Genomic DNA, 22,767 nt, shown 5'->3' with positions numbered 1-22,767 from the left:
GCACTTTATCTCGTGTATTGGAGCACAATCACTCCAAAAATGCTGCAAGATTGCCAGTGGTTTCCCCTCCATTGACTTGCTTAATTTGCCAGTGATTTAGAGGGCCCCAGGCTCGAGAGTAGGTTTACCTGGAGGCCGTATTATCCCTTCCTTAAATGCTGTGTACAGCTAGAATCCAATCATGCTACTGTTGTGTTGTCAGCTACAATATTTAGCATGACTGGAGCGAGAGAGTTATGCCAACAGGCTCCAGCCAACTGAAGGGTAGCATTGGTGTGATTGCCCTAATCTGTGGCCAATACTGTACTCTGCAAAGTACTGTGGTATATTAAAAAGGAACCTAAATGACGAAGAGTAGAATGCAGTACATTTTTCAGGATACCACCTACTTTTATGTTTAATATCCTGGTTTCAGCATTGGAAACGCTTCCTATAGCTATATTATTACTGTATGTTAGTATGTACTCTCTTGGTCATAACATACTTATGTCATTGTCATCGGAGTATTTGTCACTCTGTGTCACCAGCCGCCTCCTATGTGTTAGCCTAGCTCCATCACACCCAGCCGTGTGCCAGCCAGCAGACGGCAGCCCCGTCCATCACCTGATATCCGGCGCCACAAGAGGCAGACCTGACTAATGAGAATTTCTCTGTTTATACGGCGGCTTAAAAACCATCAACTGCGTTCGTAGCCGCACCGTACAAACCATAAATTTTCTTTGTTTAAAAGATGACTTTTTTTTTTTTTTCCTTCCAGCTAATGAGTAATCAAAATATAAAAAGAAAATGCTAACCATGATTATCATTGTTAATTAACATCTGTGCTAATTATGTCAATGTTGACTTTGATTTTCTGCCAGTTTCTGCGGGGTTCCTGTTGTGTGTATTTGCATTCCAAATATATAACTGATTACTGACGGAGATGGCTCGGAGGAGGCGGCGGCGGCTGCATGGCTTGTGTTCCTGATGCTTTGTTAGGTTCTGGCAGCCCGTTAAGTATTTATCACTCTCCAGTGCTTCATTATACATCCTGGTGAAGAGCCATATGTCTGGGATTGCAGATGTATGACACAATTCAGCTTCTTCTAAATTCAGCTACCCTTGTCTGAAATGGCGCAGATCAGAAAGCTGCTATGAGCATGGGTGTGTGTTTGTAGTGCTACAACCAGTTTTGCTTAGAGCCCTGCTAAACCCTGGCAGAATATTCTTCACCAGGGTTTGCCCTGCCCTGAGTCCTGGGCTGTGACAAGCAGAAGTGTAACTGTCGGGCATAAAATAAAAAAATCAAGTAATGAGGATGCTAACCAGGCAATCCAAAAGTTAAAAATCACAATTACTTTTCTTGTTGATAAATGATCATTCCCCAGTTTACCTGACTTTTTTTGGTACATTGCTGCACAAAGGAAGTTGCAGGGCATGCTGGGTTGTCCTTTTTTGCTTCTTGACTTTCCCATCAGAATTAACTAATGCAGCCTGATTGGCTGAAGCCACTTTCCCTCCTGTTTTCCCCTCCTACACCTCTGTTCCTCTCTGATTCGCCAATATTTCCCAGGCTGAGACGATGCACTTTCTATTGCAGAGCTGGGTGGGAGTGCCTGAAGACTGGGAGGAGGGCGGGGAATGCATACACAATGAGGCAGAGGAGAGCAAGGAAGGAAATGACATCGGGATTGGTTTCACAATAAAAACCGTTAAAATGGAGAATCCTAGGAAGGATTTTCTATTTTTTCACACTAGAAAAATCACTAAAATCAAAACATGGACAGTGCAATACATGTGTTATGTAAGTAGAGCAAGTATTTATCTACTTATATATGTGTTTTTTGTTTTCTGAGATAGTATGGCTGACAGCTCCTCTTTAATGTGTCCCTGAGGCGACATGTGACATGAGGTAAACAGGTGTATGTACAGTGCAAAACACATTAATAACCTGGCTGTTTTACTTGTTTTATTTTTCTGCCTGAAAGAGTTAATTTCTAGGCATGGAAGTAACAGATTCTGTCTTGTCGGAAATGTAGTAAAGATCACGATAAGTAAATTACAGCCATAAAAGTTTTTCTGGCAAAATACAACATCTGAGCTCAGCGGAGAGATGTAAAACGTCAATAGTTCATGTATTCTAACACTGGGATGCTTAATAGGCTGCCACTGATTCCAGACAGTAAACCTTCAACCTACTTTGTAAATGTTTAAATACAAAAGAAAACCCTGGGATACTTAAAGCAGTCATTTCTAGGAGTAGGAGGATAAATATGGTTTATCTCATCAGTTTATTTTCACCTCCGGTTCACTTCAACTGGTTCTGGACCAACGCAGTATGAATTTATGTCCAGCAGGTGCTGCAGCGACCCTGACTGGATGTAGATTCAACGTCGCACTTAATCGCGCTACCACGCCGTTACCGCCATTCTCGCCGCTTTGTACCCGCCGCAATTCGCTCACTCTGCCGTCTATAAGATGGCAAAGCTCTGTAAGCAGATCAGGAGCCGCTTTCATTGGCTCCTGACCCCGTGATCACAGAGAGCCAATCACATTGGCTCCCATTGATAGACAGCGTTAGGAGCCAATGAAAGCGGCTCCTGACCGGCCGCCAGCCCTCTGCCGTCAGAGAGAAAGAGAGGGGCCTGTGGCGATGGGGCAGCGTCGTGACCAGTGGTTCATCGGGAGGCGACGTTTTACCGTGCCAGCAGTCTCTGCTCCTTAAGGTACGGAAGTGGTTAATGTCATTTCTGTCAGAAGAAGTTGGCCTTCACCACTTTGAGTACTGCTGGAGATTTGTTCTGGTTGGTTGAGACTGCAGGTTAGTTGGGCTCCGAATAACCGGATCTCTACTGTATGTTCTGATGAAGGCACCACATACTGCCTGCAAACTGCCATTACTTTTCGTTGCATTCTGTAACCTGACACAGTGACTTCACCTTGCCCTTTGTGGGTTGTGTGTTTGCCTCAGTCTCCATCTTTATACCAGCCTGACTCACAAGCAGCTGGACTATGACAGTGTAATAACTTTAGTTTCCATTTCACATCTCTTTGAACATCATTGAAGCTCAAAATCGAGCCAGTATTACATTTCATGTGAAGTCAAGATGTTCTTTCAGTTACCATGGCAACTCTAAAGTGTTCAGTGTCTTTGTAGTGGGTTTCTGTGATATCAGCCTGGAAGCTGTGATATCAGTCTGGGGGCCTTCAATAACTCTGACTGAGGGATTCCAGTTTTCATTTCCTGCTCTGGTCAGGATTAGATCGTGTAATTCTCAATTTATTCCAGTGTACCAGAACAGCCACAATGCTGTATTAAGTTGCCGTATGCACTAAGCTATAGGGCCATACAGTTACATTCTAGAGATTAATTGGTGATGTTACCTACTCCCTTGCATTCAAGTCTTGTTCTATTGCGTGTGTGTGTGTGTGTCCAGTGTGTGTGTCCAGTGTGTGTGTCCAGTGTGTGTGTCCAGTGTGTGTGTCCAGTGTGTGTCGTCCAGTGTGTGTGTCGTCCAGTGTGTGTGTCGTCCAGTGTGTGTGTCGTCCAGTGTGTGTGTCGTCCAGTGTGTGTGTCGTCCAGTGTGTGTGTCGTCCAGTGTGTGTGTCGTCCAGTGTGTGTGTCGTCCAGTGTGTGTGTCGTCCAGTGTGTGTGTCGTCCAGTGTGTGTCGTCCAGTGTGTGTCGTCCAGTGTGTGTGTCGTCCAGTGTGTGTGTCGTCCAGTGTGTGTGTCGTCCAGTGTGTGTGTGTGTGTGTCGTCCAGTGTGTGTGTGTGTGTGTGTCTTCGCTTGATCTTGATTTTCAGTATGAAGACACACAAGGTGTGTGTTTGTGGGTGTCGTTCCAGTGTGTTTGTTTATAGGTGTCATCCAGTGTGTGTGTGTTTGTGGATGTCGTCCAGTATGTGTGTCTTCCTATGTGTAGGTGTGTTTCGTCCAGTGTGTGTGTCTTCCTGTGTGTAGGTGTGTCGTCCAGTGTGTGTTTGTGTGTGTGTTTCAGTCTCATTGTCCAGAAACATGACGCCGTAGCAAATGCTATAAAAGTCAGTTCAGGTGATCAAATTAGTGATGTGTGAAAGTTCACAGACTTGTAGTAACGAGTAGGGGCAAGAGATCAATTTCACGACATACAGGGTGTTCGGTACCTGCCAGCCTTTGGCGGAAATACGGTTATATAGCACTCACTCTTATTTGTTTTGTTTACGTTTAATTCTTTACAATCCATTTTCCCGATCACCCACATCCCTCCAACACATCATTTTTTTCCCCCTGGTCTGCAGGGGGATGTGGGTGATTGAGTGAATGTTGCTGCGGGGGATCAGGCCTTGACTCACATGCCAGCGTATAAACAATATTACAAGGCATGGTACGTAAGGTGATCAAAGTGTCCAACACTAATCCATATAGGCTCACACAGTGCTGGACTATATCTGGCATTGGTGGCCGGAAAGGCGAGCTCAAATACACCCGCGTAATATTTTAATTATATAGGGCTCTGGGATAATTGACCATGGCCAGTAAACTACCGTATAATAGGGTGGCAAGACTCTGTTCTTGGTCTGAGCTGCAGCGCAGGCAGGTAGTAGTAAAAAGTAGATAAGACTATGCTGTGTATCCCTGAAAACAAGTCACTGGCTTGTATTAATTTTTGCCCCCAAAGATGTGCCTGGGCTTATTTTCAGGGGCCTTATATTCCTTCCCCACTTTCCCTTTCTCGAAGCTGCCAGTGTGCTTCTGTAGCGATCAGGCACCAGCTCTGTCATCCCGGCACACAACTGATAACCTTGCTGTGTGCCGGGATGACAGGACCGGTGTCTGACCGGCAATGCACCGCATTGTCACCTTGCTGGCCGCCTTTTCCTGCTGCTGTGCATTGTTTGTAGCTTGTACTGTATTGGAGTAGCAGCGAGTGCAGTGATTGGTCCAATAATGGAGTCATGATCCCGCCTTCGACACCATGGGCCCCAGTAGAAACACAAGTTGCCTGAAACTGCTCTAGGAACAGAGGCAGGGAGTTGGGACACATCAGAGGACAGCAGCAAAGAGGATGGACACAGGGGGACAGAGGAAGACACTTGGCACACCAGGAGGACATGGGGAACAGGGAAGACACAGCGGAGGACAGGATACATTACGGTACCGTAATAACACACGTTGCCACCTTTTCCCTACAGTAACTGCTGCTAGGGCTTACTTTCGGGGTAGGACTCCTATTTCAGGCATACTCAAAATTTCAGGTAGGGCTTCTTTTCAGGGAATGTCTTATTTCCAGGGAACCACGGTAACAGGATGAGCTTTGTTAATATAAGTGGTTCATATTCTTTATTTGACTGCCAAATAGTTGATTTTTGACACCGAGAAAATATGGATCTGTTATTGATACTTTAGTGGTTTTTGTCATCCCGAATAAACTTTATTTCTGCCCAATTTATAGTGTGCGCCACCCCCTTCAAACATGCAAACTCCAAAAGTTGCAAAATTGGAGTTTCAACAGACCCAGCACTAGTTTGCTATTCAAAAAGCATTTATTATGCATAACATTTTCCAACAAGTACAGTTCAATGAACAGCCAGGGATGGGCTTCTCAGTAGCTACGAAAAGCCGTAGCTACTCAGATTCGAAACAACACTTTGCGTATGACGCTATTGACACGCAGAGGATCCCGTGGACTTGTGGGTAAGGTAACCCTCCGTCACCCGTGGTCACAGCTAATTAATCAGCTCTTCATTAACACTTCGAATCAGAGTAGCTACGGTTTGTTATTTCGTGTGCCTCTAAGGAAGCGGTTGTTTACCGCAAAACGTGTGAGGCCTTTTGTTGGGTTCTATTCCTTGACCTGTATCTTCTTTAAAGTTTTTAGTGTATAATAAATGTGATGCTTTTTGGTTAGCAAACTAGTGCTGACTCCGTCTCCAACATATGGAGTTAGTAAACTATATTTCGCTAATGGCTCTAGTGCACTAAGCTGTCCTCTCGTTGTCCAGGTGGTGGGCCACAAGGAAGGTCTGGATGTGATGGAGCGTGCTGACCCTCTCTTCCTGCTGATTGGTCTGCCTACCATCCCAGTCATGCTTATTCTGGGCAAAATGATTCGCTGGGAGGACTACGTACTCAGGTTGTGGCGTAAATATTCCAATAAATTGCAGATACTTAACAGCATATTTCCAGGTAAGTTGACATTTTTGCTTCTGCATAGTATAGAAAGATTACTGGTATGTGACATTCGGAACTGTGGGCTCAACAGTATTGGCTCTCCGATTGTATGGTTAGTTCATTGTGGAATGAACTTTATGCCTGCTACACACCATGCAATTTTCCAGTCTGGTCGACAGGAAATGCCCTATAGCTTTTTAATTTCCATCAAGAAAAGGGTCGATTTTTAGATCGGTACTGCACAAAATGTGTCCCTTTCTTGCACAGCTGAGGAGTCGGTACAAAAATCATCCGTTCTCCTCAGTTTATGAAACCACCACTTACTCTGTACCCAATATTTCTCAGACTCCACAGCCCTTGCAGGGCTATGGAGTGTATACAAAAGTCATCCAAATTGGACTTCTCCGTTTATGAAACCTCCAACTCTGACTCCAGGTACCCAAAAATTGCTTAGACTCAGCTAAAAACTATCAAATGGCAGGAAATATTACTCAATCTGATGGGAAAATTGCATGGTGTGTACCCCTTTTGAACTCCTCTCTAAAGAACCATAATTGTTATTATTAACCTTTGCTAGTAAATTCCAGCATATTGTGCAGTGCCGCAATTTGTAAGAAGTGTAGATAAAAAACTGGAGACTGTCACAAAAACATTGTTATTTAGTACTTCTATAGCGCCGACATCTTAAGCAGCTCTGTATAGAGTATATATAGTCTTTTCACTTAACTGTCCCTCAGAGCGGCTCACAATCTAGTCCCTACCATAGTCTTATGTCTGTGTATGTATAGTGTGGTTTATGTAACGTAGTCTAGGGACAATTTAGGGGGAAGCCAATTAACTTATCTGTATGTTAAAGGGACCCTGAGCAGTGACTTGAATTAAAAGATTTCACTTACCTGGGGCTTCCTCCAGCCCACCCTAGGCCGCGAGGTCCCCCGGCGTCGTCCTGGTTCCTCTCTGTGTGCCTCCGGCGGCTCCCGTTACCGGCTACATCCGGGTTGGCTCTTCCTGGATCCTGACGCTCATCGTCATCACGCCGGCCGCTACGTGTCATCACGCTGGTTCTGTGCATGCGTGGTTTAGCGTTAGAAAATTACGACGAGAGTCAGGATCCAGGAAGAGCTGACCCTAAACCCGGCCCGGCTGTCGCTGATAACGGGAGCCGCCGGAGGCACACGGAGAGGAGCCAGGAGGGCGGCGGGGAACCTCGCGGCCTACGGTGGGCTGGAGGAAGCCAGAGGTAAGTGAAATCTTTTAATTTAAGTCACTGCTCAGGGTCTGTATGTTTTTGGGTTGTGGGAGAAAACCGGAGTGGCCGGATGAAACCCACGCAGACACAGGAAGAACATACAAACTCTTTGTAGATGTTGCACTGGGATTTGGACCGAGGACCCAGCGTTGCAAGTCGAGAGCGCTAACCACTACGCCACCATGCTGCCCACATAACGTTGGGATAGTGGGTGGGTGCCTTGGGGATGTTCCTTATTAGCCAATTAGGATGAGCAGGCAAGAACGAGAATCAGTTTTGCCTGCCACAAAACTGAACCAGTGTATTAGGGGATGGTGCGCAATAGAGAGGGTTAACGGGCTTATAAGGCCACCTCTTGCCGATGCATTGCTCTCGATATTCCCAACACATCCGCTTTTACAGCCAGTAATGCTAATTCCTTAGTGGAACACATCTTTGGTACGTACATAATAGTGTACTTAAACCTTCATCATCTAGAATGGTCATTCCCTTTATACAGACACTGCATGTGTCCGTGGTAATTCTATCTTTCTAAAAACCCATCATCCAACAATAGTTATTTTGGAAGTTCTCTAGTTTCACAAGTTTTGTTCTGCTTGGCCTATTTTACTTGAAGGTGATCCTGCAGTTGGTTCCTGTGTAACCTTCTGTACCTCAGCAGCACTGACTGCTGTCATAAACTTAAGTCTTTTGAGACCTGGTGAGCTCCCATATTATTATTATTTATTCGATTTATATAGTTTACACATATTACACAGGGCTTGGCAATAAAAAGTTTACAGACCATGATACTGGTGACAGACAACACAATCCAGGTAATAAGCAATACACAATGCCAAATCATGCACTATGGTGATAGTCCCAGTAATGTACGATCAGGTAGCATACACAAGGAGGGAGGGCCCTGCCAAAGGTTTACAATCTAAAGGGAGGGGTGGTACCTTATCGAACTTCCCATAAATCATTAATTGATAAATAATTGGCCTAATTTTAAATTTGTCCAAAAGCAATCCATGAGATTTTCAATCCTTTCATTTAACTTCCTGTCCAAACCTTAGTAGTTAATCCTCAACTTCGTCAAAGAAATTCTGATTTGTTTCTTTTGTGTACTGACAATTTAGATAATTTCTTAATTATCTATGAGATTTTAGACAAGTTACTTTCTTCTATTTTTTTTGTTCTACATTTGTTATCAGTTGTTTTAGGTCTTTAGGTTGATCTACTCCCATGTTTTCTAGTTAACTCACCAAGTAATAGCAAGTCAATTAATCCAATTTACAATATAGTTGGCATTTTAGATAGGATTACATACAACTTCAGTTGTGATGGTTTTCTAATATGATAGAGACCACAAGTCTAACATTTTGTAGAGCCTCCAGCCTGAGGGACCAAGAACATAGGAGGGGTCTTCACTAGTAGGAAAAATTAACAGTTATTTTTAATGTTGTTTGCTTTTCTGATTGAACAGATTGCCATCCTTTTTTTTTTTTTTTTTTCTTTTTTTTTTGTTCTTCTAGTAGTTAGTCATATATAACTGTTTTTAAATTTACATATTGACAATTGTAACCAACCTCCGTTGTTGACTGGAATTTACTTTCTTTAACCGCTTGTATTTTTTTTCTTATGTAAATCTTCTTCAATAAAGATTTCAATGTTAAAGGGAGGGGGTGGTGACACAATAGGAGGGGGATGCATCCAGATGTTTTTGGCCGGAAGAGTTGGAGATAATCAGATATTCTGACTGTTAGGTTGGCCACACATCGTTTCCTTTCCACCAATACTAATGCCAGGCAGATGTTAAAGGGACCAGACATTACCTAGGGGGTGGGAGGATTGTGTCAGGAGCAGGAAGGGGCGTGGCTGGGTTCTCTAACCAGAATTCTGGCCAAGCATCTGGACTCGCTGAGGCTCAGTAAAGTCTCAATAGTGGCATCAGCCTGAGCTGTGAAGTCTAAATAATATCCTTGCCACCGGCTCACTGACATTGTGAAGTATTGCTTTGACATATGCTCCCTCTTCTCTCAGGAATTGGGTGTCCAGTCCCTCGGGTACCAGCTGAGGCCAACCCTTTGGCAGATCACGTCTCTGCTACTCGCATTCTGTGTGGAGCTCTGGTCTTCCCCACCATTGCTACAATTGTTGGCAAACTGATGTTCAGCAGTGTTAACTCCAATCTACAGAGGACAATTCTGGTAAGCGTTTTGGCTTGCAAATGTGTGGCTATAATGCAAGGAATGTAAAAGTTTATGAAGTCTGGTAGCTGTGAATGCTCATTTGATATTACTTTAAAGTTTAACTGTCAGGCATAAAATCAAAAATCAATTCTTTATTTTTATCTGATAAACAAGTAATACGGATGCTAACCAGGCAATCCAAAAGTTAAAATCTCTATTACTTTTCTTGTTTATAAATTATCGTTCCCCAGTTCACCTGACTCTTATTTGGTACGTTGCCGCGCAAAGGAAGTTGCAGGGGATGCTGGGATGTCTTTTTTTTTTTTTCTTCTGTACATTAGTTAAGCCTGAGGGGAAATAAAGAAGCAAAAAAGACAACCCAGCATGCCCTGCAACTTCCTTTGTGTGGCAACGTACTAAATAAGAATCACGTAAACCAAATAAGAGTCACGTAAAAGTAATAGAGATTTTAACTTTTGGATTGCCTGATTAGCGTCCGTATTACTTTTTTACCAGATGAAAATAAAGCATAGATTTTTGATTTTGTGCCTGACAGTTACACTAAGTTAATGATCAAATAGGTTTCAGAAATGACTTGGGTTTTTCCCAGTACCTGGATCTTGCTGTTCCTCTGTAGATGCAAGTTGCAGAAAAGTTCTTCAGTTAGTTAGGCATGGTCTACTTGAAATTACACATCAAAAAGTTTTTTAATAATAAAATAAGAACATATTTATTCATTTATTGCATTTTGCTCACTCCCATTCTTTGTGAGAAGCTCCTCCTGTTGTCACAAGGTGGGACAATACCTGCTCATTCTTAAAGGACATCTGAGGTGAAAATAAACGGATGACAAAAACAATTGTATTCATCCTTCTTCTCCTAAAAATGACTTTTAGATATCCCACAGTTTTATTTTATATTTAAATCTAGTTTAATTTTGAATGGGAAAATGTAAACTGCAGCCATTCTTACACTGTTAATTACAGGGTTCTCAAACTTGGCACACTTGGTCACTGGGTGACTGGGAATAATATTCATGAAAGTGGGTGGAGCCTACAACAGCCAATCAAAATTCACCTATTTATTTTCAATGGGAATATTTAAATTGCTGCCATTCTAACACTCTTAATGGCAGAGGCTTCAAACTTGCTACAGTCGGTCTTTGGGTGACTGGGGTCCAAATTCACAAAAGGGCGGGACCACAAACAGCCAATCAGATTTCCTTGGTGGATAAACTACTTCCGTTCACACATTTTTCATGCCTGGCAGCTCACAAACTTGGTCATTGAGTGACTGTGTGTCCAGGTTACAAAAAGTGGGCGCAGCCAAAAACAAATTTTACTGGGAAAATATAAACTGTAGCCATTATTACACCGTTAATGGCAGGGATCTTAAACTTTGCACAGTTGGTCACTGGGTGAATGAGATTAAGATTTTGCAAGGTAGGTGGAGCCTACAACAGCCAATAAAAATTCACCTTTCGATTTTCAAAGGGAATATTTAAGCTGCTACCATTATCTTATACTGTTAATAGCAGATGCCTCAAACCTGGTACAGTTGGTCACTGGGTGATTAGGGTTCAAATTCAGAAATGGGGCGGAGCCACAAACAGCCAATCAGATTTGTTTATTTTTCAATGGGGATATACAAAGTATTGATACCAAGGACCGCAAAACTGATAAACTTGATAATTGAGTGACTGTATGTCAAGGTTAGAAAAAGTGGGCGGCGCCAACAACTTCATTTTTTACATGGCTGGGTTCCCAAACCTGACACAATTGGCCACTGGGTGACTGGAATTAATATTCAGAAATGTGGGTGGAGCCTAAAACAGCCAATCAAAATTCACCTATTGATTTTCAAGCGTTATATTTACAGTAGCTTGCAAAAGTATTCGGCCCCCTTGAAGTTTTCCGCATTTTGTCACATTACTGCCACAAACATGAATCTATTTTATTGGAATTCCAGTTGAAAGACCAATACAAAGTGGTGTACACGTGGGAAGTGGAACGAAAATCATACATTATTTCAAACAGATTTTTACAAATCGATAACTGCAAAGTGGGGTGTGAGTAATTATTCAGCCCCCTGAGTCAATACTTGGTAGAACCACCTTTTGCTGCAACTACAGCTGCCAGTCTTTTAGGGTATGTCTCTACCAGCTTTGCACGCCTAGAGACTGAAATCCTTGCCCATTCATCTTTGCAAAATAGCTCCAGCTCAGTCAGATTAGATTGACCGTTTGTGAACAGCAGTTTTCAGATCTTGCATCAGATTCTTGATTGGATTTAGATCTGGACTGGGCCATTCTAACACATGGATATGTTTTGTTTTAAACCATTCCATTGTTGCCCTGGCTTTATCTTTAGGGTCGTTGTCCTGCTGGAAGGTGAACCTCCGCCCCAGTCTCAAGTCTTTTGCAGACTCCAAGAGGTTGTCTTCCAAGATTGCCCTGTATTTGGCTCCATCCATCTTCCCATCAACTTTGACCAGCTTCCCTGTCCCTGCTGAAGAGAAGCAACCTCAGAGCATGATGCTGCCACCACCATTTTTGACAGTGGGGAATGGTGTCTTCTTAGTGATGTCCAGTGTTAGTTTTCTGCCACACATAGCGTTTTGCATTTTGGCCAAAAAAGTTCCATTTTGGTCTCATCCGACCAGAGCACCTTCTTCCACATGTTTGCTGTCAGCCCCCCCGGCCCCCACCCCCCCATGGCTTGTTGCAAACTGCAAACGGGACTTCTTATGCTTTTTCTGTTAACAATGGCTTTCTTCTTGTCACTCTTCCATAAGAGCCAACTTTGTGAAGTCCACAACTGATAGTTGTCCTATGGACAGATTCCCCCACCTGAGCTGTAGATCTCTGCAGCTCGTCCAGAGTCACCATGGGCCTCTTGACTACATTTCTGATCAGCGCTCTCCTTGTTCGGCCCGTGAGTTTAGGTACACGGCCTTGTCTTGGTAGGTTTACAGTTGTGCCATACTCCTTCCATTTCTGAATGATCGCTTGAACAGTGCTCCATGGGATGTTCAAGGCTTTGGAAATCATTTTGTATCCTAAGCCTGCTTTAAATTTCTCAATAACTTTATCCCTGACCTGTCTGGTGTGTTCTTTGGACTTCATGGTGTTGTTGCTCCCAATATTCTCTTAGACAACCTCTGAGGCCGTCACAGAGCAGCTGTATTTGTACTGACATTAGATTACACACAGGTGCGCTCTATTTAGTCATTAGCACTCATCAGGCAATGTCTATGGGCAACTGACTGCACTCAGACCAAAGGGGGCTGAATAATTACGCACACCCCACTTTTCAGTTATTTATTTGTAAAAAATGTTTGGAATCGTGTATGATTTTCGTTCCACTTCTCACGTGTACACCACTTTGTATTGGTCTCTCATGTGGAATTCCAATAAAATTGATTCATGTTTGTGGTAGTAATGTGACAAAATGTGGAAAACTTCAAGGGGGCTGAATACTTTTGCAAGCCACTGTACATTGCTACCATTCTTACACTGTTAATGGCAGAGGCCTCAAACCTGATACAGTCAGTTATTGGGTGACTGGGGTCCAAATTCACTAAAGGGGGTGGAGCCACAAACAGCCAATCGGATTTTTAGATTGATTTCAGCCATTCTGTTATTGGCAGGGTTCTCAAACTTGACACAGTTGGCCACTGAGTGACTGGGACTAATATTCAGGAAAGCCAATCAAAATTCACCTTTTCATTTTCAAGGGGAATATTTACATTGCTGCTATTAATACACTCTTAATGGCAGAGGTCTCAAATCTGGTACAGTCAGTCACTGGGAGACTGGGGTTTAAATTCTGAAAAGGGAGCCGGCCAAGAACAGCCAATCAGATTTGTTTAATTTCAATGGGAAAAGGCAACTTATTGATGCCAAAGACCCCACAGCTCATAAACTTGGTCATTGAGTGACTGTATGTCAAGGTTAGAAATAGTGGGCGGAGCCAAAAACAACTAACTTTTTATATGGGAAAATGTAAATTGCAGCTATTCTTACACTATTAATGGCAGGGTTCTCAAACTTGACACAGTTGATCGCTGGGGGACTAGGATTAATATTTGGAAAAGTAGGTGGAGCCTACAAGAGCCAATCAAAATTCACCTATTGATTTTCAAGGGGAATATTGAAACTGCTGTCATTCTTACACTGTTAATGGCAGAGGCCTCAAACCTGCTACAGTCGCTCATCAAGTGATTGGGGTTCAAATTTACTAAAGGGCCGTTGCCGCAAACAGCCAGTCAGATTTGCTTATCTGGATAAACTGCTTCCATTCACACAATTTTGATTCCAGGAACCCAACAGCTCACAAACTTGGTCATTGAGTGACTGTGTGTCAAGGTTACAAAAAGTAGGTGGAGTCAAAAACAGATTTTTCTGGGAAATTGTAAACTGCAGCCCTTCTTCACTGTTAATGGCAGGGTTCTCAAACTTTGCACAGCTGGATACTGGGTGACTGGGATTAATATTCAGAAAAGTGGATGGAGCCTAAAAAAACCAATCAAAATCACCTGTTTTTCAAGGGGATTATTAAAATTGCTGCCATTCTTGCACTGTTAATGGCACAAGCGTCAAACCTGTTGTAACCTACAGTTAGTCATTGGGGTTCAAATTCAGAAAAGGAGACAGAGCCACAAACAGTTTAATTTCTTGGGAAAATACAAATTATTGATGCCAAGGACCCCAAAGCTCACAAACTTGGTCATTGAGTGACTGTGTCCAGGTTACAAAAAGTGGGCGGAGCCAAAAACAAATTTCACTGGGAAAATATAAACTGCAACCCCCCTTACACTGTTTATGGCAGGATTCCCAAACTTTGCCCAGATGGTCACTGGGTGACTGAGATTAAAATTCAGGAAAGTGGGTGGAGCCTATAATAGCCAATCAAAATTCACCTGTTGATTTTCAAGGGTAATATTTAAATTGCTGCCATTTTTACACTGGTAATAGCAGATGCCTCAAACCTGCTACAGTTGGTCATTGAGTGACGGGGTTCAAATGCTGGAGAGGGGCACAGCCACAAACAGCCAATCTGATTTGTTTAATTTGTATGAGAATATATAAATTATTGATGCTAAAGACCCCAAAGCTCACAAACTTGGTCATTGAGTGTTTGTGCGTTAGGGTTAGACAAAGTGGGCGGAACCAACACCAGTCAAATACATACCTGGGCAACGCCGGATCATCAGTGGGTGGAGACAAATACAAATTTAACTGGGAAAATGTAAACTGCAGCCATTCTTACACTGTTAATGGCAGGGTTATTAAACTTTGCACAGTTGGTCACTCAGTGAATGGGATTAATAATCAGAAAAGTGGGTGGAGCCTACAAAAGTGAATAAAGCTTCACCTATTGCTTTTCAAGGGAATATTTAATTGCTACCATTCTTGCACTGTTAATGGCACAGGCCTTAAACCTGGTACAGTTGGTCATTGGGTGACTGGGGTTCAAATTCAGAAAAGGGGGTGGAGCCACAACAGCCAATCAGATTTTTTCATTTCAATGCAAATTACTGATGCCAAAGACCACAAAGCTCACAAACTTGGTAATTGAGTAATTGTGTTAGGGTTAGAAAAAGTGGGTGGAGCCGACACCAGCCAAATATTAGTTAGTAATAGTATTTCTTATAAACATTAGAATGACGTAAGTATCACTCGAGGGTGATTTACTGCGCTAGTCTGGCTTCTGGTCTTGCCCTTTTTGGAGGTCCATTGGCACTGTATCACTCGAGGCCATAGAAAGTTCAGAAAACACTTCAGTACTTGGCAGTGCATGTGGGGCATTGTGGCCAATGGTTGCTCTTCATGTAACCTTGTTTTATTTTCTAGGGTGGGATTGCTTTCGTTGCCATAAAAGGAGCTTTCAAGGTGTACTTCAAGCAGCAGCAGTACTTGCGCCAGGCTCACAGGAAGATCCTCAACAACCCCGAGGCGGAGGAAGTATAAGGTTCACCACCACGTCTGTGTGTCGTACAATCTCATGCGCAAGGTTCGACTGTGTCGTCGTGACTCCTCGCCATCATGCAGCCCCAGGATTTCGCCACATGCTGCTGTCTTTGCGTTTTCTTTTGTACAAGACACATGAAAGCACTTTTGTATGGCAGAAGAAGTAACTTAAGGAAGGAGCAGGATGCGCTGTCTCATCTCTGACTTCATCTTGACACATCTTTTGAGTTTTGCATCTAATGAGCTGGAGAAAGGCCCCATGTGACACTGTATATCCCGAAGGAGAAACCTTGTGTGATTGGATGGAATGAACTGAAGTATTTGGTTGCCATTTTTGTCTTTTTTTTTTTAAAAATAATTTTAGCACTTGCACAGTAATTTAAATTTAGGATTAAAATGAATTTTTTTGTTTTAATTCAATCTTCAAATCCAATTTGCTGCCAAATGGTAACGTTTCAGCGTCAGGCTGTATAATGCGTCGTCTGTGGGAGGCGTGTTTGTCTCATTAGGACACGCCTCTCATTCCCTTACTCCTCGTCCTGCTTCTCTTGTGTAGACTTACTGTATATACGTTTCTGCGGACTGCTCTCCTTCATCACTGGCCTTATACTGCATGTGCTTCGTCATAGGCACACTGTCGCCTATAGAAAGGAATACTCCGGTGTGTGTCAGTTGCTTGTAGTGGCCAGTCACATTTAGGGTTATTCAATTATATTTGATTTCATAGTTCAGTCATATAAAGGAATTCTCTATTCCTACTTAAAGGATGTGTAATTTATAACATGCATACGCTAAATCAGCCCTGAATTGCCCTAATGAGCATTGCATTTTTTCTCCATTAATAGTTCTGTGGACCTCAGGCAGCTGCAAATGTGTCATAGATTTTACTACGGGCGGTCCTGAAGGAGTTATACTGGAGTCCAGTGGCTCCTCCCAGCTTCCCCTGCCTCTGTCTTATCCCTGCCCACTCCCTAGGACTAACCTTCCAAGCATTACTTACCTGTGATCCACATGTCAGCTCTGATTTGTTGGTAAACAGGAGAAAAGTGGATTACAGAGTGCTTTCTTAAAGCGGAATATAACCCTGCATTTCAACTTTGCTCTAAAACATTATTTACAGTATATTATATGAAACCAGCTTTTTTTTTTTTTACTAGACCAGCTTTGGAAGGGTTACACACTGCTTTAAAGTTCCTGGAGATTTCTGCAGAGGCATGGGAAGCTGACATAGATACATTTTGTTTACATAAATGTATCTAAGTGTGGAATGTGACTCATCTCTCTGACTGAGGAGTTGGAGGACAGCCAAAGAGTGTGTAACATTTCTCAATAGATACATATAACTAAATAGAATGTAACAATCTGAACTTCTGCATATCTCTCCACGGAACTTTAATATGCTGTAAATAATGTTTTAGAGCAAAGTTGAAATGCAGGGTTATATTCCGCCTTAAGGCCGTATACATGCTCTAACAAACCGCCTGATTTTGGTCTGTTGGACGACAGTCAGACGTGTACGGGTAGCAAATAAATAGACAAGAGACTGATAACAGGCGGTTTGCCCGATCCATCCGGCGAATCAACTCACATGACTGTTGGGCTGATATCGTTCACTTGGCCACATGTGTACAACTTTGACATTTGAAAAGCTCTTGCTAATGTAATGCTATCAGTGTAATCCCACTAGAGCGATGTGATTTTATAAAAATCCCCCATAGCATTGCATTAGCAAGAGCTTTTCAAATCACAGCTTATTTCAGGAATCTGTACATTGAGGTAGACAAAAACAGAGAAGGCTGGCGGCTGCTCCAGAACACTGAAAGCAAATAAAAAGTGCTTAAAAATAAATGTGTAGAGACCTTGAAGTTGATGTGAGTTACAGATTGGCTTGACTGCTGTGAGCCTACGCATAGATTTCACGCTCTAAGTACACCTATCTGTAGCGCTACTAGAATGGTTTTGGAGTTTGAGGTCAGCTAGGGCAGCTGCTGCTCATTCATCTCTTTGACCTTGTAGTGATTACAGACCACTATTAACAGCACCTGTGTGTACATAATAGCATCGACCCAGATAGCTTCATAGTTCCGATATCTGTGAGGCTATGGGGCTCTAGAGTTTGTTTGGTAAACACACTCAGGATTGGAAATTACCGTAGGTATCTGATAGGTTAACAACTGTTAAAGTACACCTGAAGTGGAGGGGGGGGGGGGGGAGGAATAAATGCTTACCTCAGTTGCAGAAGCCTGGATGGTCCAAAGGCATTCCAGAGCCTTGGTAGAACCCTTGCACAGATCTTCTTTATCTTCTGGCCGTGCTCCCAGCCATAGACGAGCCCATCCGGACTGGGCATGTGTGATTAAGGTCCGCACATGCCCAGTAGTAAAAGTTGCTGATAAACAGCCAAGACCGGATGTGCTTGTCCACGACCTTGCTTGCGGTCTGAAGAAACCTATTCGATTTGCTGAGTGCAATAGGTATAGAGGGACTCTGTTTTTAAAATCACTTCTGACAGTTAAATTTGTCTCCTCTTATTATAATGCAAATTATCTGAAGTGAATCAATTTTTCCCCACACAAAATAAAGCAAATTCAGAGCTTGGATGTTCTTCCATGTCAAGGCTTTCAGGAGCAGCCTAAATAAAGGCACTTGCTAATAAATGGTACGGTAATCCCTGTACAGCTATATTCAACTGTACAAACACTTTTCTTTGCTTATCTGACACGGAGGGAAAAGTGTTTATATGAAAAGCAAAGGGTGACGGTCTTAGAGCAGTGTTTCTCGACATTTTATTGGTATGTACACCTTTTAAAACCCTGTACTCACCAAGTACCCCCTAGCATAGTAAACATTATCAAATTTACCCCTTGACAAATTGTAGTACATGATAATTGGTTCTAAACCATTTCCAAACATTTTCTATTCAAGGAAGGGAGTCCTTATTACTTTGAAAAGTGGAAATTCCTTTGAAGGAGACCCGGGGGCTTTAACTGGAGTAGAACGCTAGAATATGCTAAATTAAATGACCCAAAAGTTCTACCGGTTATTACAAATTTTCCCTTATAATTTGAAAGATTTCTGGAAAAAACCATTTCTGTTGTTGTGAACATGGGCTTTCAGAATGGGTTTTACACCTCATGCAACTTTAAAGGAAAGAACACATTTGTTGGAAAATTGATATATCACTGCTGCACCATTTAGAAATTTGATGTTCTCAAAATAACCATCCCATTTCAGTCTGAAACTAGTATTGTTTTGACATGGCAGAACATAAATGTGCAGCTTCAAAACAGAAGGTATTTGCAATCCTTCAGCTTTATGTGCGCAAGGAAGAACTCCCATGATTTATCACTTCTAAATATGAAAATCGCCTCTTTGTGTCTTTCACTGACCCAGAACCGCTAGAGTGAAAATCGTACCTGTCATCTGTTCTAGGTGTGTGGCGTTTAGGGGACATAAAGGGATTATGTGCATATTCAGTACTGATTCATCATGGGAGATCTTCCTTGCACACATAAAGGCTGAATAATTGAAATGCTTTGTCGTTGTTTAAGAAGGGAAATGTGAGGGTGGGGTTGTATATTCAAAATAATACTTATAATAGTACTTTGGAAATGGGGCTTCATTAGACCCCAGCAATAGTGTTTTTCAAATTCGCTATAGCCGATTCAGAACAATCTAATACTCCCGACTGCCACTGTTCAGCACCGAACAAGCGGACAGGGTCAGGAGGAGTTCACTGATTTGCGTATCACCTTGTGTTTCATATGACTCAAATACTTACTACTTCCGGTTTAAAGGAAAGAAGTATCAGTCACGTGAAGACGCAAGGCAGTGAACTCCTCCTGACCCCAACCGTTTGTTCGGTGCTGAACAGTGGCAGTCGGGAGGATTTGGGTGTTCTGAATCGGCTATACTGAATCTGAACACCAACACTACCCAGTGATGAACAGGAAAGCGGATATGGTAGTTTAGCATAAAAATATCACTTGGTGTGTCTAACTACACACTGATCATACACAGAGTCCACAGGCGGTTGTGGGACTTACCGTAAGCCTGATTGGGTAAAAGCAAGTGACGTGTGGTCCGGTGCTGAAAGGTAGTACTTCTCTGCGAATGGAGGTGTACGTAGTGTAAAGGTGTGAGGTTTCCAGCATTGATGCACAGGGCTGGAATGTCAGAAGCAAAGCAAATTTCACGTTTCTCTTTATGGAAGAGGCATTTTCAGTTTTCTTCCACATAACCAAATCTTGAATTTGGGGACCTTCCCCCACTGTGAACACAGATGTTATCCTTAGCAGGCTTTGAAGCTCATCCCTACACCCTTGTAGAGCTCACCACAAGACTTTTCATTCAGCGTGAATGTCTTGCAGTTACCATTTCTTCCAGAGGTTTTTCTACAGATGTTGGCTGCAGTGTGGGCGGGGCTCTTGTTCCTTCAGGGGCTGCTTCGATTATAATCCACCCTCTATATAGAGAAACTAATTTTTAGAAGATAACGTAATTTATACACAGGTAAGTTGTGGTACAAAATGTCGAACTTCAGTATATAGTTTGAAGTAAGATAACATTTTAATTGTGGTGTTAGTGGCGGTTGCTATGGCGTAGCAGTCCAGGTTCTTTCGTTGTCAGGGTGACAAGAAGCTGTGCTCACAAAGTTTTACTGCTTCTTCTCTCTTACCTTCTGAATCACACTGCTGTTACCATAGCAAGACTCTGGAGATGAAGAACCCATCCAATCGTGATTTTCGATGAAGTTATTTGCATATTATTTGCATATTAGATTGCCAAAAGTGTCAGAGCTCCCAAGGCGCTATGAAGGAAACTGAAATGGAATTGAAACCCATTTCTAGGATTTATTTTTTTTAGTTTCCATTGTGTGGAAAGGAATTAGACAACAATAGAAACCTTTTAGGGTGTTTATGTCCTTATTGGAATGATTACCCCTCACTTCCTGTTCCTGAGACTACCATGAAGCTCTATGGCTTTAATAAGAAAATTGTAGTCTCAGGGGGTCAGGAAATGATAAACTGCAATAAACACTAACCAGGGGATTCGAACGTTTCCCGATAGTACCAAAAATGTTTTATTTATGATTGTCTCTGTCATTATTAGAGAGATTTCTCTACTTCCTCTCTGGACAGGAAGTGATTTAAATACTCACAAATTAGGACGTGATGATAATAATTCAAAAGAGCTTGTTTCCAGACTTTCTGAGTTTGAAATACATATTCCTATGGGTGGGCTTTAATGCGGGCAATTCTTGGAATGTGTGCTTCTTACGTACTCTCACTTCACAACCGCATGACTGGAAAGGGTCCTGATTGGTCTGACAGAAACTTGTACGCTTTGTAATCTGTTATGTAAATGCAGCCGTGTTTTCTTGAAGTTTTGTTAGCCTTGCCCTGTGAAATAAAGAAAATACCAGAGAAATGTCCTAGTTGTGAATGTATAATTTTGTGTGGTGAGATGGGCAGTGAACAGCCTGTGACCTGCCAGCACTGGGTGGGTTGTGGACTGACAAATCCCAGCATACAATGGGCGGCTCTGTCCAGTAATAAGTGGTTTAATAAATTATAATTGGAATTTTCAAATTCACCTTTGAAAACAAAAAAAGCAAAATGAAAGTCATCAAGTACTCAACACGAGGCCTATTTCTTTTTTGCTTGGCTGTTTGGAGCAGTGAAACAACTGGACTGGATTGTGTGGACAATTGGAAGAGCCGTGCCACATGTGACTCCCTGGCTGGAGCCACGCTGCGAGGAGACATTAGCTTGAATGTGCACCTGAAGTGAGGGATATGGAGGCTGACCTACCCTTTTTCTCTGAAATCAAGACATCCCCTGAAAGTAAACCCTAGTAGAAATTTGGAGCATGCTCGAAATATATGCGCCACCCCGATAGTAAGCCCTAGCGGCAGTAAGGGAAAAAAAGTATAGCAACTTGTGTTTCTACTGGAGCCAATGTTCTCACGGGCAGGACCAAGGTTCCGTCATTGGGCAATCACTGCACTCTCTGCAAATCGGCGAGTGCAGTGATTGGCCCAAAACCAAAGCCAAGATCACGGCTCCAGTAGAAACACAAGTTGACGTACGTACTACCCCATAGGCTGAAGCTCGAGGACAGAGGCATGGAGCTGGGGGAAAGAAGAGGATGCAGAGGGACATCTGAGGTCACGGCAGACACCAGGAGGACACTAAAGGTACAAGAAGGACACAAAGGCATACAAGAGGTGGATTCAGCAGAGGAAGTGGAGGCAGAATGAGAAAGGCAGGGAGGACACACTGCACAGGAACTTGTGTGTTCATAGAAATATAAGACATCCCCTGAAGATAAGACCTAGCCCATTTTTGGTGCAAAAATTGACACTGGCCTCAATTTACTAAGCTTATCTCCTGTCTTTAATAACGTTTCTAGAGTTGTCACCATGGAGATAAGGTATTCAGGAAACATTTTACCTCAGGCACACCTAAAGTTGACTCTTCTGTCCTTAAAGAGAAACTCCAACCAAGAATTGAACTTTTTCCCAATCAGTAGCTGATACCCCATTTTACATGAGAAAGACAATGATTTTCACAAACAGACCATCAGGGGGCGCTGTGTGACTGATTTTGTGCTGAAATCCCTCCCACAAGAACCTCTGAAGACCGCGGTACTCCTGGCAAACAGCCACAATGTAACAATGTTCAGAGACAGGAAACAGCTGTTATTAGCTGTCTAACAGCCAGAGCAGCTAGAAACAGCTAAATAACCTGCCCACAGTAACAATGTCTCCATGTAATAAATGTCAGAATGTGAATCTGGGAGAGGAAAGATTTTACAATGAGCAAACACTGACTAAATCATTTATACATAATTATGGTAAAAAATGAAGCACTTTTTTTACTACATTATTTTCACTGGAGTTCCTCTTTAAGTTAACTTCAATCCTTAAAATAACTCCAGAATTCTAAAGTTAAAGACAGGCTGTTAATTACCTGCATGTGAAAATAACTACAGATGAGGTAACTTAACTACAAAGGAGGCAACTTAAGGAATGAAGAGATAAGAGGACTCTCTCACTGTGATGCATGATCTTAGTGAATTGAGGCCACTGTCTTGTTTCTGGGGAAACACGGGTATTTATTTCCTTTTGAACAATACCAGTCGCCTGTCTGTCCTATTGATCTTCAGACACAGACCCTGAACAAGTGTGCAGATCAGATGTTTCTGACTGAAATCTGACTAGATTAGCCACATGCTTTT

At 42.5% G+C, this 22,767-nt stretch overlaps 1 protein-coding gene across 1 annotated transcript in view; it reads left to right on the top strand.

Moving 5' to 3' along the window:
* MARCHF5 (membrane associated ring-CH-type finger 5) overlaps positions 1-20,955 on the top strand; it is a 104,991-nt gene extending 84,036 nt beyond the window's left edge. The window contains exons 4-6 of the mRNA XM_068258172.1: positions 5,963-6,146; positions 9,406-9,572; positions 15,409-20,955. Of these exons, the coding sequence (XP_068114273.1) occupies positions 5,963-6,146; positions 9,406-9,572; positions 15,409-15,525 (468 nt within the window). The 3' untranslated portion in view covers positions 15,526-20,955. The remainder of the gene's footprint in view (positions 1-5,962; positions 6,147-9,405; positions 9,573-15,408) is intronic.
* The last annotated feature ends 1,812 nt before the right edge of the window (positions 20,956-22,767 follow it).

The sequence above is a fragment of the Hyperolius riggenbachi genome, chromosome 10, assembly GCF_040937935.1.
Source record: "Hyperolius riggenbachi isolate aHypRig1 chromosome 10, aHypRig1.pri, whole genome shotgun sequence".
Classification (NCBI taxonomy): Eukaryota; Metazoa; Chordata; class Amphibia; order Anura; family Hyperoliidae; genus Hyperolius; species Hyperolius riggenbachi.
The sequence above is the reverse complement of the archived record's forward strand: the minus strand, read 5'-3'. Positions and strand labels throughout refer to the sequence as shown.